This window comes from Poecile atricapillus, chromosome 2 (assembly GCF_030490865.1).
Source record: "Poecile atricapillus isolate bPoeAtr1 chromosome 2, bPoeAtr1.hap1, whole genome shotgun sequence".
Lineage (NCBI taxonomy): Eukaryota > Metazoa > Chordata > Aves > Passeriformes > Paridae > Poecile > Poecile atricapillus.
The window spans coordinates 4655794-4675268 of NC_081250.1; the positions used below are offsets into that span (position 1 = coordinate 4655794).

At 45.2% G+C, this 19475-nt stretch overlaps 1 protein-coding gene across 2 annotated transcripts in view; it reads right to left on the bottom strand.

Annotated features, from left to right (window-relative positions):
* LOC131575601 (mitogen-activated protein kinase kinase kinase 3-like) overlaps positions 1 to 19475 on the bottom strand; it is a 75943-nt gene that overhangs the window by 38522 nt on the left and 17946 nt on the right. For both annotated transcript variants that reach the window (XM_058831243.1, XM_058831242.1), the window contains exons 2-3: positions 16456 to 16535; positions 3517 to 3626 (exon numbers count right to left, since the gene is read on the bottom strand). In XM_058831243.1, the coding sequence (XP_058687226.1) occupies positions 3517 to 3626; positions 16456 to 16459 (114 nt within the window). In that variant the 5' untranslated portion in view covers positions 16460 to 16535. The remainder of the gene's footprint in view (positions 1 to 3516; positions 3627 to 16455; positions 16536 to 19475) is intronic.

Sequence of the window (19475 nt, forward strand, 5' to 3'; positions counted from 1 at the left end):
CTAGGACAGTCTGACATTTGATGTACATGGAGAAACACTTCCTACAAATATTTAATTGCCGTGGGAGAACTTGCCATGGTGATTAGGGGGGCAGAGGAGCTGCTGGCTGTCACTGGCCGTGACAGAGGCCCACAGACAAGCAGCTTCATACTGCCAGTTGCCAAGTGCTATTTATAGAAATGAATGGATGTGCACATAAATAGATACAAAATAAATGCTAATTTAATTGCTCTTTTCTCCCTCCATCCTTTTGTTCAGGATTTTCTAATTATTTGGGGTTTCCCTTCTTATCCCACTCATCTTTTTCCTTAGTGAACACAATGCAGATCTTCATTCTCCTGTTTCTTTCTTCCCCTCTTCAGAGTAATTTCTACGAACTCCCTTGTTCAGTCCGAGGTAGCCTGAAAGGATTCCTTCCAGCCATGCAAAGGATGCACAGGGAATACCAGAGTGATTAAAGGAGTAACAGAAGAATACCAGTGCAGAAGCTGCACAAGGAATAATGTCAGAATGATCCCTCTGTTCTCAAAGAACGGCTCTGCTTTAACTCACACAAGGAAGGAAAAGGGTGTCCGTGTCTGTCCCTGCAATTCCCACATGGCAGAGAGGCAGGACCATGTGGTGGCTGCCGCACCTGACCAGGATTCAGGAGATTCCAGCTCAGCCATCACATCTGCTGCCAGCTGCCTGGGCAATTCAAGGGAGGAAAATCATTCACACTGATATAATTTCCAGCCTGTTCTGGAAGGCATTGCACATCCAGAAGGGCAGCCTTTGCCCTAAACTCATTTGTGAGGGAAGAAAATTAAGAAAAGAAAGATATCTATGAAATTTTCCAAAGGATGTTCACTTCTTAAGACGAACTGAAGCAAAACTATCAATATTTTGGGAAAGAAATATTTTGGAGCACAGACCACCACAAGCTGTTTTCTTGTGTGGCCCAGGCCTACCAGGAATACAATCTGGCAGGATTCAATTTTCAACTTGTGTCAAGAGAGCACTAAGGAAGCCCTCCAGGAGACAGGAATGAGATAGCACTTTGGTTGTGTTTCTCTGTGTACCAAAAAACTGCTGCAAGCCACAGAGAACTGCCTAGTTAGCCAACACATTCTTGCTGTGAACTCTGTCTTTCAGTGGAAATTTGGAACACTGACTAAAGGATTCCCATGCCTCAGAAAAAACATTTTTCCACAGAAAAAGAAATATTATCTTATTAATCTACTAACTGAACTCCCAAACCCAAGTAGTTCAAAGTGAGCACTATATTTATTATAGCAGGAATCAAACCTCATGAGAGGCACCAACAACGAGATGACCAAGAGGACATTTTATCACCAAAATGCCTTTGTGCCTCATTCCCCTTCCAAGAAGGGAAAGTGTTCAGGGCATCCTTCAGTCCAACTGGCCAACCTAATCACAGCAAAAAAACAAACAACTGAAAGGGAAAACCAAGTACCAAAGGAACAACAAATCACAGGCAAGACAACAGCATTTCCAAAGCAATCTCTCCCCCTCAATTTCTGTCATAAAAAACAAGGAAAAAAAAAAAAAACACCAACCTAAAAGTGAGCCAAACAGGCTGATTAAGCTTGAGCTACAAACATGAACCGAGTCCCGACTAATTCCACCTCCTTTGGCCACTCCCCACCTCCCAAACTCGCCGTGCTGCGAGCCAGACGTGTTCCAGCTAGTCCAATTAAGTGAGGCAACAATTCAACATCCTCCAACGCCCTTCATCTCCTGGGGCCTGCTGGTCTGAACCCCCAGCTCCGGATGTGTGTGGAGAACAGGATTCTGACCATCCACATCTCCCCCATCAGAGAGCTCTGAGCAGCCCTGAGCACGCGGCTACAGCTGCTCCACTTATGGATAAAAAGAAAAATCATAAAGGAAGAAGTATCAGTGCTCTAATAAGAAGGAAAGTTTGATTCCTGCCATAATAAAATTAAACACAACTGGCAGCCAACTATTCTAAATCAGAGCACAGCATACCTCCATTGGTGATTTATAAATGAAGATGCAGAGTGGACAGGCTGTGGTTGTAAATTTGATTGCAAGCTGCCAACTTTATGCAGATAAGAATTCAATCAATGAAAACTATAACTTTCTTTATTTTCCACTAGTTAACTGTGTATGTGCTGCATTAACAACCCAGGTCTCAAAAATGACAGCAGGGACTTTCCCTCACTGCGCAAAACAAATGTTTTAAGAGGAGCCTGAACAGCTTTGCTACCCTGAAAGCAACTCAGAGCTGGCTCCACACGGTCCCCACCCATCACCGTGCACACGATGCTGCCCTTGCAGCCATCCAAAGCTGCGCTGGGTTTTCTGCTTCTCCTGCAGCTGCAGAGAGCCAGCCCTGAGTGTCTCTGGTCAGTTCTGTAAACATCTTGGACTTATTTCAGCATGAGCTGAACACAAACCCAGTGATTCAACTTGGGCAGCTGCTACCGCCAGGACACGCTTTGAAACGAGACGTGCGCACGTGTTTTCGTCTGCATGCGGCTGGGAAGCCCAGAGGGATTCGGGAATGGATTTTTCCCTCTCTGCACCCAGACTTCTTTGTTTGTAGCACAAGTGTCGTTAAAAAATGCATGACGACAGTAAATGACAATTTGTTTTCTTCCTTGCTAGGCATCCAGCGGTTGCAGAGTTGACTGCGAGCTCGTTCTAAACCATAGCGCTGGAGGTGGAATTCCAAGTGGATTTGCTGCCATGCCTCTCCAGCAGCTTCCCAGTTGTCCTAATCTTTTTCTCCCTTTTTCTCTTGCTATTTTGACAGCTGAATTCTTTCTTCACAACTTTTGTGTTCGCATAATATTTGCTCCATACACAAACATGCTATTAAATCCACTTCAGCTATTGTAGCAATGTCAGCAAATAATTTCTGATGTTGCTCAAGGGACAATGTTTTTTGCTCACCAAACAACTCTGAATGTGCAACAAGGCCAAAATGTTTGGTTTTAGGAGCATAAAGATAAACAGCAGTAATTCATAATTAAACACTTTATATAAGAATGACATTATTCCTCCCCAAAGAGCCTGGGTGTCTACAGCTCAGAATTGGCAGTCTGTCTTTCAAATATCTGAAGTAAAATGTGCACATAATAAATATTGTATTTCATTAATGCTGTCAATAGAAAACAATTGACTTATCCAAGTACTAAGGCTGCACAGAAACAAGTTCTGCTACTTTCAGAGCTAAACAACAGTTAGAAGTGCCTTGAGGCGGGACTCAAGATTTAAATCCAGTTTCAGGCTCAGTTGTTATATTTGTGAATAATTTGGGACATTTCTCTTCTCCTCTGTGATATAGGGATGCCTGTAACTTCCTTCCAGCTCTTCAAAAAGAGGCCATAAAATCTCATTACTTGGTAAAATTATGATATTTCCGATGTGCTGAGCACTTGTTAACTTCAGTTCTAACATTTAAACTCTGCTCCACCAGCATGGCAAGATCTGTGTGGTCTGCTGGAGTTTGAGGTGGACTGAAGAGTTGCATTGCAAGAAACAAACCTGTTTGTTGGAGTGGACACTGTTTTTATTCCTGTTGTTGTCCAGCAGCCCCCCACACTTGCCCAACGCTGCCAAATCCTTCATAATAGAGTTCAGAGCTTCTTCTTCATCTGCAAGAAAAGAAGAGACAACTGAAGTGTGGAAGACAACCCTGGCGTCAGATGCACAGAGTGAAAATACAGCACTGCAAATATAAACTTCCAACACAAATGGATCAAAAGACACAATGCCAAGCCTTCCTGCTAAGAGGCATTCCAAGAGGCCACCACAGCCTCTCCCAGCCCACTCTGTCTTGAAAATACAGGTTCCTTCATCACAGGTGAGACAGATGATGAGATCTCATTGTCCCCACCTGAAAGGACCTGCAAGAAAGCTGGAGAAGGACTCTCAATAAGGGCATGCAGTGATAGGACACCAGAAAATGCCATTAAATGGAAATAGGAGAGGTTTAGACTGGATATAAGGAAGAAATTTTCCTCTGTGGATGTGGTGAGGCCTTGGCACACTTGCCCAGAGGCGCTGTGGCTGCCCCAGCCCTGGACATGTCCAAGGCCAGGCTGGATGGGGCTTGGAGGAACCAGGGCTAGTGAAAGGTGTCCCTGTCTTTCCTCCCCCTTCACTAAAGGTGCTCAAGAGCCACAACTGACTTTCAAAACCAGAGGCAGTGAGAAACCAGGGGAGAGGGCAAGGAATCCGTGAGAAAAGAGAAACTCAGCAATGCTGTGTAGAAGACACTGAGAGCCCTCATGGGATTCCTGATTTCTGCAGTAATGGGAGAACTTTGAGGGACCACTGGATCTGAAACCAATCTCCTCCTTTACAAACACTTTGGCAGCTGTGATTGTGACCTCTTGAAGTCTTAAAATGCAGAATACCCACCACAAGATCTAAGAACCTTGTCAAGACCTAGGGCAGGGCACACTCGTTAGGAGGGAGTGAGAACCCACTGCACACTCCGTGCTCGTGGTGCAGTCAAGGCAAATGTTAGGCACACACAGCTATTAATGTAAAAAGTACAAATACAGCTACAAATCTTGTCTAAAAAAGAGTGTCTCCAGGGACAGAACCACCCCTGCACCAGGCCAGCCTGCAGATTTAACTCAAAGTCCACAAATATGTGAAATATGACAAAAAACATATGAAATCAGACAGGACTGGACCCAAACACTGAGGATCTTTCCCCAGGGAGGTGCATGTCCTGGATCCTTGTGCTCAGATATAACACCATCTCTTCTTTTTCTGCTCCTCCTGCTGGGTTCTATGAGCACTGACACTATGAAAAAAAAACCCAGATATGTGAGAAAAAGACTTCTTGTGCATGCCCTGCTCCTGGAGTATATTAAAGAAATAAGGGAGAAAATGTTTAAAATTCAGTCTTATATTTCAGAGCTCAGAAATGAGCTCCAATGCCTACATTAATTGTTAGGAAAAACCTACATTTTCCTGTTGGCAATGTGTGTATACATATTTAACATATAAACATATATCTGTACATCAATACTAAAAATATAATTGATAAAAATAATAAAATTCATACCTAAGTACATTAAAATGTAATCCCTTTTGCATTCCACATTTCCCTACTTACTAAAAGCACAGGTTTGTTTTTCCAGAGAGGTGGCAGGAAGCACAGGAAAAAACTTAAGAAATATATAATTTTCAGTTCAAGTTCAGGGAAAATAAAACAAAAAAAACACAACAACAACAAAAAAAGAAACACATCAAAAACATCCCCAAAGTCCGGGTTTGAGGTGTTTTTCTTTTGTTGTTGTTGGTTTGGTTTGTTTTGGGTTTTTTTTAAAGGACTTCTGGGACAAGCATAGTTTTCCACACAGATTTTGTAGTAGGAAAGTACCCAACACAGATAAAAAAAGGAAGAAAAGCTCTTTTTTTTGGCCTTTTTTTATTCTTTTTTTGTGAAGGTGGAAGGGAATGGGGGAGGGATGAGCTAAAACAAACCCACAAAAACAAAACCCCCTTACGCTGCCCTCCAGGAATTTTCCACCAAAGCTTTAATCTCTACAGCACCCCTCAGCCCTTTTTTTTTTTTTTTTTTTTTTTTTCCAGCGAGTGACAACAAAAGTTTCCTGAACTGCCTGACACAAAACACAATCTGTAATGTCGTGGGCCAACAGGGCCAGCAGGCAGACAGAGCCTGGTAGCAAAACCACCCAATTCCCCACCCCTCTCCCACCTCCAAACCTCCCTGGCCATGCCTGGCAGCATCTTCCAGGAGAGGAATCTCTGGTTAACCCACCAGTGCCCTGGTTTATATCACATTGTTTTCCTCCTCTATCTACACAGCAATCTTGCCAAAACATTTTTGTAACAGACTTCCAAGTCCACCAAACACAAGTTGAAAAATTCCTGGTGCTGCAAACCCAGTTCACGGTAAGTCACATTTCTTAGGAAGTCAAGCTAAAAATCTCTGCCAGAGGTGACTTTCTGCATCTCTCCAGACATTGCAAAGCATGGAGAATCTATTCACTTTCAGTAACTGCTTAAATTCAGCCTGTTTCCAGAAATACTCAACTATCAACTTAATAGCCCTAGAATAAGTGTTGTAAAACTGAGCTCCAGCTGTCCTGAATCAAGTACTGAAGAAAAAAATAGGAAAGAGAAGCTATTTCTTGTATTTGACTGTCAAATCAGCATTTTCCTTCCTTAAACTACTAAAAAACCCATGCAAAAGAGCATCCTGTAAAGCATCTGAGGATTTTTAATTACAAAACCTGAGTGTTGATTGTCAAAAAACAAAAATCCACATCCATGACATCACTGCTACAAAATAAGATAAGGAAACTTCTTCCTGTACAAGCAGGAAAGGTTGTTTGCTGCTGCTGGAGGGTGAAAGATGACTTAAGCACAAGCAGAAATGCAGCATTTCCTTAAACAAACGTATTTCTACACGCTTAAGTATTTTTCAGCTGCTTTTAACAGTATGTTTTTGCTCCAAGAGAACCAGGATTTCAGGAAGGCAATGACCAAAGCCCCAACTGTTCAAAACAAAAACCCCCACACCAGGCTCTGAAGCAACTTCTGAGCGGCAGCAAAATTTGCATCATCGGTTGCAAAACCGACACTTCCCAGTCCTCTCCGGGACAGCTTTGCACAGGGACTGATGCTTTCCAGACTGAACCTCTTGCCCATCCTAATTACCGCTCTTGGGGTCTCCCAGCTGACTCCCAAGAAGGGTGGAGGACTTTGTTCCATGGAAATACCCAGCCAGCTCAGCCAGTGCAGTCAAAATTCAAACAAGCACTGAAGCTAACTGGATAATTAAATCCAAATGCCACTCCCGAGCCTTTCCAGCAAAAGGGGCGTCACAGGCTGCTCCTTCTCTGTTTGGCTTGGTTTGAGTCAGGAGAGGGTGAAGGATGGATGCCTCAACCTGGGATAAAATGCCAATTGTCAGGAATCCCGTGCCCAAGGGACAGGAAAAATCCTGTTCTCCTGATCCAGCCCTGGCAGGACCCAAATATTCTCCAGCCTTGTGAGAAGGCAGCACTGAGGCTGCACAGCAAACACCTCCCCAGGCCCTGCCGTGGCTCCAGAACAAAACAGCTGCGAGTTGCACAACACCGATGAAGTATCCTTGGAGCTCAGATGGACTTGGGAGACTCCTGGAAATCTTTGTGCAACGTGAGCAGGTTCCTGCTCCTGAACAACCTCCTGGCCCAGCTCCACTCTGGCATCGTTTTGCACAAATTCACTTAAGGTATTGTGGACTGACAGGACGAATTGTACAACAAATCCCACTTGATCTCCGACACAACATGTAAACAGGATTATTTCTACCATGGAGGATCAGGACAGAGAAAAGCTGATTACAGAGACAGCAAAAATGAAACATAAAAATAAATTGTGTTTAGTAGGATCCCCTTGTCCCCAGTGTCTCTTCTTCCATCCTCAGCTTTCAGCTATTTCCCTTAGTAGGAAACTCCTTTCTTTCTTCTCTACTTTCCACCAACACACTTAATTTTATGCTTTTTAAAACAGCTTCCTGTGACAAAGCTTGTTTGATCACACTGCCAGCCCATCCAAGCAAGGATCAATTCCAACCAAAAATAATAGATGTTTCAAAAGATATTAATTTCCCAGGGGTTTGGGGGTGGGGGGAAATATCCATAGCCACAAAGAAGAGAGGAACACACAGGAGCAGAAAGCCAAGAGCACTCCCAGGACGCAGTGACCAGTGGAGCTCCAGTAGACAGGGTTTATATTTTTATTAAAATACACTCATCCATTTTGGCAGGATCCTATATCAAAACCAGAATGCCTCCTTCTCTCATCAGGTCTTCAGTTCTGAAAGATGTTAAGACTCACAAGTCTCAGGCACTACCAGTGTGAATCTGGGGCATTTGGCTTCTTGGCAAAATCAGCCAGGGAGTGAAAGCAAAAGGCAGCAGATGACACATCTGTGCCCTTCAGAGACACATTTCCCCTGCTGCTACTTGGCCTTGGCTCCAGCCTGCGTGAGAGAGAGAGGAACCTGGACTTTCAGACTTAGTACAGCAAGTTCACTGCTCAAAGAGAGAAAAAAGAAAAAAAAAAAAATGAAAATGAGAGAAATAGAAAGCCTGAAGGTCAACAGGGACCACCCAAAACAATTCAAGAGTCAGGAGAGAAAGCAACCGAGGAAGGGACAAAGGAATAATTTAGCTGTGTTCAGATGGTCTAGACACTGCTGTTATTGTTGGCTTCACTAATAGGTCATTGCTAAGAGGCAGCTTATGGTAGTTCCATGAAGCTGCTTCCATCAACACCAGAAAAAAAAAACCAAAACAACTACTAGCAGCTGGATGAAGATGCAGCACAGGAAAGCCTGCAGAAGTAAAGCAGAGTCCTGTAAAACATGGTGAGCTCTGATCTGGGGCCCTCTCACACACACCAGGCACAACCAGGGCTGGGAAGAGCAGGGGAAAAGTCCTGGGCGTTGCAGGAGGGAAGAATATTGTCCTGTGAGTCATTCCTGAGCAAGGCTGGAGCATGCAGCTCCAGGGCCCTGCAAGCACTTGGATCCACAGAAAAACCACAGATGTGGCCACTGGTGGTCACTGAAGATCCCACTGTGCTTTTCAGAGCCGTGATGCTGATGGTGCCTTTGCCTGTGTAAACTCCAGCAGCACCCTCCACCACCAGCATCCACCTCTCCTGAAGGTGATGCAGCCACTGGGGATGTCCCCAGGCAGAGGGAACAGCTCTCTGAAAGCTGAGAGGGGGATGAAGAGAGGATGGGGAGCCACACAGAAACACTGTCTCTTCCAGTAAAAGCCCTTTCAGTGGGCAAGGCTTTGAATATATAGTGACAAAAACACTGAAATGTAATAAAACACAGTGGAAATAAATATGGAGTCACATGATGATGACTGAAAATGATGAATGTGAAGAGAAATCAGCCTTTCATTCTCGTTGTTTTGTTTTTGTTTTTGTTTTTTTGAAAATACACAATTTTTGGTTTGACTGGTGTACAACATTTATCACTTACCAAAGGGAACCTGAACTGAAAGACTCACTCCCCTGGCATCACTCAGTTCCTGCAAAGGGCTGCCCCTGTCCTGATAGAATTTCAGCTACACTGTCACAAGGAAAGGGAGATGGGCTGAGTTTTGTTTCTCATTTGCTGGACAGAAACCTGAGACAGACAAAAGCCTTGCTCAAGACCACATGAGTCTGCAGGCAGAGCTAAACACATTAAAGGAGCTTAAATTCAGAGAGGACTTCACTTGATCTGGGCCTTCCTAGCTGTATACAAAGGGCACAGCAATTCATTTAGCTGCCTCCACATCCCAACCTTCACCTGGAATCACACAAAACAGCCTCTTCAGAAAGCCTTGGCTGGAAGAGCTCATGCACTTTTCCAGTAACCCCTCTTTGCAACAAATATCTCAATTCCAGTTTGAGTATTGAGTTTGCTTTGTTTTCTATTAATTAGATCTTGATATCCCTGTCTCTTAGAGACCATCCTTTTAATAGACACTCCCCATCTTCTCCAGGTACTCACAGACTATGATTTCATCTCCTTTTAACCCCACTTCATTTAAATAAATGGAAATGCACAGCTTCTGCCACTAGAGTGATACTTCATTCATTTCTGCAGCTCTCTCCAGTGTTTGTTTGGGGTTTCTTTGAGGTGTTTTTGTTTTTGGTTTGGCTTGGGGGTTTTTGTTTGCTTTTTTATCAAGAGGAGAGATCAAAGAAGCACATAGCGTTCAGTGGCCAAAGCACCATTTCATGTCTGTTTGCTGTGTGAGCAGGGGGTAACAGCAAATTTGGCCCACGTGTTCCAGTGGAAATCCACATCTTTCAGACCAGCAGCCACCTGGCTGCCCACTGCCTTTCCAGAGGATCAGTGTCAGAGCAGGCCAGGTCTTTCCTGGTCCAGGGAACAGGACAACACCCACCCACGTGTCAAAGAACTTGCTTGTGAAGACAAAAGCTGCCTTTTCTCCAAAAGCCAGAGGGGGAAAAAAATCTTGGAAACAAAGAAAAACCCTGACCTGGGGTTTCTTCAGTACCTGCCAAAACCATGAACAGGCAGAGACAGCCATCAGCATCCAGGCCAAGCACAAGACACCAGGGGCCAAGGTAGCAAGCCAGCACAGGCTTGATGATCTTAAGGGTCCTTTCTAAAGTAAATGTCTCTGATTCTTAACAGGAGGGATCAATTAGTAAGTAAATACCATCACTGACTGTCCCAGTCAATACTAGGAAGGAGCTCAGTGAGCCAGAGGCTCAGGAGCCTGACTTGGACCATGACAAAAGCCCCCAAGCAAGCAAAGAAGGGACCCAGACACTCTGACAGGCAGCTACAAATACTGTTGTGTAATTCACCCCCCTTGGAAGGGCTCTCTGGGAATGATCTGTGGCAAGCAGAGTGCTGCCTGCACCCACCTAGTGAGATCCAGACAAACCTTCCTATAAATTCAACCCACATGCACAAAGCATTTTTGCCACTGTCTGGAGCTGTGTCCAGGGTCTGATAAAGAGAAAAATTATCCAATTACCCTCCTCCAGAGCAGACTGCAGGGCAGCAGACACACCAGTGGAGCACGTTCTCTTTGCAAGTCAGCAAAGGCTCAGCAGCAGCTGGATCCTGCTGCTGCTCTCCCTCCTGCAACCCCACCCAAGGGATGCCAAGGTCACCCCTGTGCAGGACTCAAGGGCAGGGCACAGCCCAGCAGGTCGAGCAGAGCAATTAGACAGGAGGAAGTGAGGAAAGGCCCTCCTAATATGCTGGACTTCTTGGCAGGAGTTAGCTCACTGATGTCTTGAGCTCAGGACACACAAACTCACGTAGAAAGCCAATGCTGTGGTGTGCTGGGGGTTCTCCTGTGGGTAAGCACATTTCTTCTTCTCAGAGAATTTTGATGCTAAAGGGTGCACCAGGTGGAGGATATTATTAATCCTCAACCTGACAGATCGATGCTCAACTCCTGCTCTCCATAAATGACATTGGTTTGGATTCTTAATTTCAGTTCTATAGCACAATCAGTAACTGCTTTGTGAAAAGAAACAACCAAACCCATCAGAGGCTTTTGACAGCTACAGATGTCCATCACACCAAGTGCCCAACAGAACATCTGTGGATTTAGGGCACAGTTACTCTATCCCACAGACCCCTTTTCTTGGGGGTAGAGCTGAGTTCCTGCCTCCTATTCCCCCTCTACCCTGTGCTAGCCCTCAGGTGACCCATACACCTATTATTGCATAGCCAAACTGGAGACTGTGTTTAGATCAAAAACAACCCTTCCTTTTATGTCCCCCTGCAAAAGGGTAGAGAAATCAGAGAGCAGGAATGGGCTTGGAGGGGAAGGCAAGAATTTGTTCTAAAAAAGCTAAACCAGTTATTTTAAAAATGATAAATGTGTATCACATGTATAACTAAATCAAATCACCAATGTCAGGACCCAAGCAGTCTCCAAAATACTCACACACACAAACAAGCAAACACCCCCAATGAAATACAGACATGCAAAGACTCCAATCAATTAATTAGAGCATTGAGAAAACAGCAAAAGAGACTAACCTGGCACAGAAATTCACGTACCATTTGGGAGCCAGGGTGAGATCATGAAGAACTTCAACTGCCCTCTGAATTTCCCCAGGAAAAACCAGAAGCAAAGGCAGAGCTACTGGGACTGGACTTCAGTTTAGGAGAGGTGAGAGTGATGCCCTTAAAACCCCAAGTGATCAGTACCTCACAAACACCAAAACCAAAGCATTTGGGATGGCAAGTTGTAAAAGTTTCAGTGGCTAGGCCACAAATCATACAAGAAACTTCTCCTGATGAGTTGTGAAGCGCCCGTGGCTCAATGCCGGTGTTCCCTTGCTCCAGAGTCTTACCAGGGACTTTTGCAATGGAAAAGGACTTGGGATCCAAAAGGTGTTTGGTTTAGCTCAGCAGGGAGGGAAAGCAAGGTTACATCTGTGGTTCACCACAAGCCTCCACTCCCAAAATAGCCATCCCTGACAGTGCTGTGCACAGTAAAATTCCACGGGAGCTTTCCCAGGCTCTGCACACACTGCTCTCCTCCACAGCCCCATCCCTGGGCACATTTAGCACCACGAGTCCCCCGTACATCCCCACACGCTTGGAGGGTGGCAAAGCCCAGCTGAGAAGGCAATTTTCCCCCAGGTACAGCTCGTGCCACATCCCGACAGTCATTCTTCCTTCTCTCAGCTCCCCACCTGCAGCAGCTCAGGAGCACAACCTGTGGAGGTGCAGCCTCCTCACAGCCTTCACACCCCTTCTTGGGGACAATGTCTGGCTTGAAATTGGGTGGCATTTGGTGGGGGGAAGATTTGCTGAAGAGGGCAGAGTTTGGGGGAACAGCTGCTGCCCCTCACATCCAGACAGTGACTGGGATGCTGGAACAGGAGACAGGATCTTTGAGCCCATCCATAAACCTGCTTGTGAGAAACCCCTTGTTTCTCGTCTGCTTTTGCAAATTAAAGTTAGTCCACGAGATCTGCAAGCAGGGCCTAGACCCTTAAAAAGCAAAACTAACCACATTTCAGAAAACTTCTGCATGCCTGTAGCTCTGCTACTCCTCACCACTTCAAAGGTAGCAGGTTTCTCATCCCACAAGAAACTTTCACAACTTTTTCGCTAACTCTGCCCTTTGCTCCACACACACTAATTTTTCTCTAATGGATTAACATAATTGAATTAAACTTGGGCCAATTATTCCAGCAGTTTCCCTGCTAAGCTTAAAATTTGCTCCTTCTGAAGAAGGGCTTATGTGCCTAAAAGGCAGCCTGTTTTTTTCCACCTCTATCATTTGGTCTAATAAAAGATATTACCTCTCCCCACAACCCGTACACCTCTCTCTTGAGCACACTTGAAAGTAGAAAAATGTTTACCCAGCAAAGAAATGTAACTGGCAAGTTATTTCCCCTGACTGACTCCGATACCTTTGAAGGTTATTTGAGGGATCATAAAGAACTCGTTCTCCCTCCCAGCCCAGCGACTTCCAGTGCTCAAAGCCTCAGCTCAGAGCCCATGAACTCCTAACTTGTTGCTGCAGCAACGGCTGCAACATCCCAGATGTGATACAGGTCCAATCCCACATTCCCCAGGTGCCCAGAGCACCCTGAATTTGAGCCCTGGGTACCACGAGTGCAGTGCCAGGGAAGGGAGAAGGAGACCATGGGCACCTTTTAACCCAGACTCTCTCTGAGTTAAATTATTGTATTATAATATGAAGTGCAGCAATTCAACATGAACTAATTTTTCCTTAATAGCTCTCAGCACACAAAGAGAAAGATAAGAGCAATAAAGAAGAGAAGAGTGAAAGCATTGTGTACTGAGGAATGAGGAAAACACGGCAAGGGAGGGCTGGGACATCCATGGGATAGGGTTTGTTCTGCCCCCACCTGCTCTAGCAGCTCTCTCTGTTTCAGCAGCCCCCAAAAAACCCAAGGAGCTGGGCTGAATGGCCGTGCCATGGCTGTTCAGACAAGCCCTCAGCAAGCTGCTGTGCCTTCTGCCAGCCCAGCCTGCAATCACACACACTCTGTCAAGTCAATACTATAAACATTACCATTCTCCCATCTCCCACACCTCAGATGACCTTTCTGTCGAAGCAAAAGTCACTCCAGCAAAGCACTAAAGACCTAAACCTTTGAGTTGTATGGATGTACACTGAGCAGAACAGATCAGCCTTCCTGGAGTTTTTACCATCAGAAACACACATGCATGCTCACAGCATTTCATAACCACAACTGAGAATACTCAAATCATTTTTAAAACAAAAAAGAACTAAAGTTAAGCAACAAACAAGCTGGTGCTTTCTGTACCAACTTCTGCAGGTTTTTTAATATTACTTTTACTGTGATGTTTAAACGCAGCAATTTTTAATACTTATTGGGCAGGGTTTTTCCACTGTGTTGCACTGCAGATACAGACATCTTTAAAAGTGTCATAAGCACTCATTTGATCAAATTACAAGGAGTCTTGGGGAGAGGTTGCAGATGGAAATGAACTGTAAGATGAATAAAAAGACTCAATGGCAAGGACTTAGGCTGGTCCCAAGCTGGCACATGCAGAGATACTGCACCAGGCCTGGGACACCACTGCTGCACAGGGCTGGTCCAAGCACTGCATGACACAGAGACGCCAGAAGTCCCCACTTCCCGTCTTGTGGTCTCCATGCAAGGTCATGCAACTTCCCTAGAACACATCTAGGAGTGAACAGTCCTGTGTTGAACTCTGAGACACTGAGCAGACTGTAAATAGGGTCCTGGAAAAAGAAAAAAAGGTAGACCTGGAACAGACTGTCAGAGATCACCTCATCCAGCACATCTCCTCTGTGGTCCTTTCCAGAAGGAAATCAATGATGTGACCACAAATTCCCTGCACTTCCCCTGAAAATGCTCCCTCATCCCAATGCATGGAGTAGACAAACACATATAAAAGGAAGAGGGAGAGAAGTGAAACTAATAAACCCTCAAAATTTAGCCCAAATTCCTGTGCATCAGCAGAGCCATTGCAGCAATTCTTTAACTGACAAGCACCACTCAGTGACACTGATGGGGACACACAACACTTCAGCCATCTCATCCTGACAGCCAAGCTGCAGACCAGACTCAGGATCACCTTCAGTGATCCCATTTGGATACATCCTGGCAGATCTAACCCCACAAAGGTGTGGATGCTGCTGGTGATGAGCCACAGCAGTGACATCCTGGTGAGGGGACATGCACAGCACCTTCCACCCACACACAAAGAGCAAGCAGAACTCCAAACCTGCACAAGATTCCTCCTGATTCAGCTCCCATTCCCAAAAAACAGACACAGTGCCTCCCTTCACTCCAGAATTCCCACAATTAATGCTGCCCAGGTGCACCCATATTACATTTGCAGCTGGCAGGCTGAAAGCACTTTGAGCAAGTTTTATCAACCACTCTCTGTACAAGAAATCACCAAATTGACAATCTCCTGAGAGCTGGGCTGGAGCCAGCAACACCCTGCTGGTACCAAGGGTGAGTCTGAACTTTCCTTGTTAAAATAACCCACATTGCCTTGACAAAGCAAAGTGGTTTTTGCCTTCAAAGTGAAAATGTTTCTAAAAAATTTTAGGGTTAGTCACCAGGGATGTTAAACTGAAATTGGTCATTCTTTATATTGAAGAAGCAGATCTGGACTTTCTCTTCCCTTCCCTTTTTTTTTTTAAACTAGCTTTAAATTAGTTCTCTTCCCACAAAACCTCTCTTCTAGGTAACAGAGAAAGAGCAAAAACAAAACATAAAGCCAGGATGGAGTAAATACCACTCTTCTCCTTTCTTCACAGGAGAGAATAAACACTTAAAGTGTGGTAGTGGCTTCACACTTTTCATTTTCTAAATTCAAACCACTACCCAAACTCTGAATCACATTTCTACAAGGGTTTTTATGAGGGTAATTAGTGACAGGACAATGGGGTATGGCTTCAAACTGACAGAGAGAAGATTTACATTAGCTATGAGGAGGAAATTCTTCCCTGTGAGGGTGGGCAGGCCCTGGCACAGGTGCCCAGAGAAGCTGTGGCTGCCCCTGGATCCCTGGAAGTGCCCAAGGCCAGGCTGGACAGGGCTTGGAACAGCTTTGGATAGTGGAAGGTGTCCCTGCCATGGCAGGGGGTTGGAATGAGATGAGGTTTTAGGTCCCTTCCAGCCCAAACCATTCTGTGATTGTGTGACTCCACACACCTGCAAGAACAAACCCTAAATTTACTGGGATTCCCACATATATCTCTTTTGTTGTTGTTTTTTTTTTCCCTTCTTCAAAGCATCGTTTCAGCCATCCCTGAAAAGTTCTGTGTGAACTTGTGTAAACGCTGCAAATGTGCAAGTGCTCAGCTTCAACCAGGACTCCTCCAAGATCTCCTCTCCTTTCTTGGGTCACCAGGTCAGGAAGGCATTTAAGCACTTCCAACTGGTCCCAATTCCTGACATAATGAATTTTCTTTAGCACAAAGTTCTTTTCTATAGAGATAAGATCAAAATCATTATGTACCTCCAGAACTATAAATAATTCCCACTTAATAAATGTTCCCTCAGCACCACAGAGCATCTGATACACAATTATTCCAACAGCAGAGGGAGAAAGTGGAAGTAATTCAGGTCACCAATTAGAAAAGCAATATATTCAAGCTTTGTCTGAAACAGAAAATTCCTTGGGAGAAGATCTACAGGGAATGAAGATGCTCTGCAGAGAAATACAAGGCACACGTGGGAAGAGACTCAACCTAGAACATCATCCACCAGCTCACACTCAGAATAAGAAGAAAATTTGTCCAATTTTGGCACCACTAAAATGCTAAACATAAATTAGAAAGCAATGTAATAGTCAGAGCATCTTAGCAATGTCCCCCAGTCTGTTGCCACGCTTGGTAGTCCCAACCAAAATTACCAGGCTGCAGAAAATTAATTGCTCCAGGGAAATCCAGTTCTTACCCATCTTTCCATCTACATCAGGCCTCCATTCCACCAGTCCCAGACTCTTGTGCCTTATCCTCCTCTCTCAAGCATCCACCCTGTAACAAACAGACACAGAGGTTACAGATTAATTTTGACATGACAACATGGCCCACTTGTCACAGAGTCTGTCCCCACCATCACCTGGAAAGGAGGAAAGAGGAGAATCTTTAGTTAGGAATGGAGAGTAGGAGTCTGACTTCCTCTGCACACACCAAAGGTAACACACCACAAACCTGGGACCTTAATGCTTTTGAAATCTTGGAGTAAACACCTTCTACTTCCTTAAGAGCAGAACATTTTAATTACATGGTATTTTAAATGTGTTTTTCCATGATTAATGTAACCCTAAAGCAAGACCATCTTTAACACTTCACATTCTGCAGCTTCCTTGTGGGACAACACTCACTGGAGGAACAGACTGACAGCAGGACATGGAAAAGCAGTCCTGGATCAAAGCAGAAACCTAAATTTAGGCTTCCAAATGGCAGCCAAGGTTCACCAGGGCTAGACCAGCTTTGCTCTGGTTCATGGGGAAAAAGCTGAGTGCAGGCAGCTCTCAGCAGCAGTGACTGCCCCATACATCCCTGATGGGAGGTGTGTCCTCCCAGAGTTTCTGACTTTAACCTGCCCCCAACACCAGCTCACAAGTGGGCTCAGTGACTTGCCATCCTGCATTCAGCCAAATTCCTGCACACACTAAGGTTTTTTTGGGCTTTTTTGGCCACCAAGAAACTAAAACAGGCCTGAACCTGCTGGAGCCTGTCCTGCTCACTAATGAAAAGCCTCATTTTAGACTGAATGAAGGCAAAATCCACCTAAAGATGGGCACCTTTTAAAGGACACTGTGATAGAAGACAACATCAAATTCCACTTTAGCTTCCTGAAAAGCCCTCAGATTTCTTGGTCATAAATCTGTGTGACAGCACAAGAAAAGGGAGAAACACCTCAAGGACTTGATCAGACTTGCACAGGGAGTAAGATATTCCTGTCCTGCAGGTTGCCCTGAAGTCAATGAGAGCCATGTGCTCCAGGACACTGCCATGGCTCTTGGAGTGTTGAATATGAGGCATTGGTCAGAAATGGTAGGAAAAAGAACTTTGAAAACCTCCTGGCTTGGTCAAATCAACACAAACACAACAACAAATCTGAAGAGAACCAGCAATGGTCCCAAGCACGGATTAAAAGGATTTTCTGCAGCTCTGGTGCCTCGGTGCTGGTGAGCAGAGGAATATTTATCCAACCCATTTTGAGAGAGAGGAGCAGGAAGGGAAGGTGATAAGAGAGCAGCAGAGGCAGAGAAATCCAGGTGCCCCCGAGAGGAGAGCGTTGTTCCTTCTGCTGCTGCAGCTTCCTCCCAGGACAGCACCACTCAGCCTGAGAGCCCAGGACCACCAGAAACTCTGCTCTCTCCATTTGCAAGACCAAGGAGGAGGCAAGAAGTAACCAAACAGCTTGAATGGTTAAAAATCCTACCTTGAGAAGGAACTGGTCAGTCTATGCAACACTGAAACAAGAGGGAGCAGAAAACCAGCACGAAAACCAGGCAAAAAGTCCATCTGATTATAACAAGAGCAGGAAACAGCCCAAACCTTCACTTTTGCTTTCAAAACTGCTGTGACACTTCCAGGAATTAAGCTGCGTGCATAGTTTGCACCAAGGGCCACAGGCTGGATTAACTGTAAATTCCTGGGACAGCCCACGTTAACTCTCCTATCAGAGCAATAGATTTTTCTAATGTATTTCTGGAGACCTTCCAGACCTTTCCAAACCGTATCTAGTCACAAAAACAAGCACCTACAGGAACTGTGCAAACGAGCCCTGGAAAAAACAGGTGACCTTTCCATCAGCAGAGCTGTTCTCCATCACCTCTGCCACAGCAAACCCCTGAGACCTCACTGCCCAGCCCTCCTGAGCAAGCCAGCCCCTGCACACAGGGCAGGAAATCTCCACAGATACACAAGAGAATGAAGGGTTTTCTGTTTTAGCAGATCTCAGTCCTGAGCACAGCCGGCCTTCAAACTGGACTGCAAACACTGGCGATTTCCGTGGCTTCCCAAAAATACATACCAGCAGCTTCCTGTTACAGAAGGACAAATTCCTGTTTCTAGTACAAATTCTGTCCTATTATTATGTCCCTTAAAAAAAAAAAAAAAAAAGGGAGGGGGAAAAATAAGAGGGCAAAAAAAAGTGGAAAATTCTTTTCCTATAGATGCTGTTCCAAGCAGCTTTTCCTCTCACTAACCTCCCTGATCAGTTTGGGACACAAAACCAGTGAGTATCTGAAACTGGGCTCTCACTGGCCGCTGCAGCACTCCCACAGCCCACAGAACTCTGTAAACCTACTTGAGATCTCCCTGGTTCTTACTGGAAAGCACCTTCCAAGCAGTGAGAGAGCTCAGCAAGGCGTTGGCTCCCAGGGATGCTGTGGCAATGTACTCCAGGTTTGTGTTGTGCATGCAAGAGGCTCTGTCTGCTCCAGTCTGCCCAGGGAACTGCTGGAAGTTACCTCACCTGCAGGAAAGGCCAGCACAGGTGCTCTCATCTAGGGGAAAAGCAGTTTTGATTTGCCTGAGCTGAACTTTGCAGACAGAGTAGCACAACTTCATCACGGCTCCATGAGCGCAGGGTTTGAGTGTCTACGTGAGAGATGTGTGCAAGGTTATTAATCCACTTGGAAAATTAATCCCATCTTTCCCTTTTTCTTCCAATACTCCTGGCTGGGAAGGGATTAAGCAAGACTGAGCTCAGGGGAAACAACACTTCAGCCATGACAAGTCTGTGCATCCATGACTCCCGCCTCTGTGGATCTAAGTTACAGAAAGCAAAGCAGGGAAGGAGAGGATGGAGAGGTGTGATTTTCTCTTGGATGCAAGGGAAGACAAAACAAAGTAACCAGGAGATTTACTGTGAGGAATTATGTAGGATGAAGGTTAGGAAAGCAGGAAGAGTGTAGTCCAGCATTTGGAGCTGGAGTCACCTGCAGTCTACTACTGATA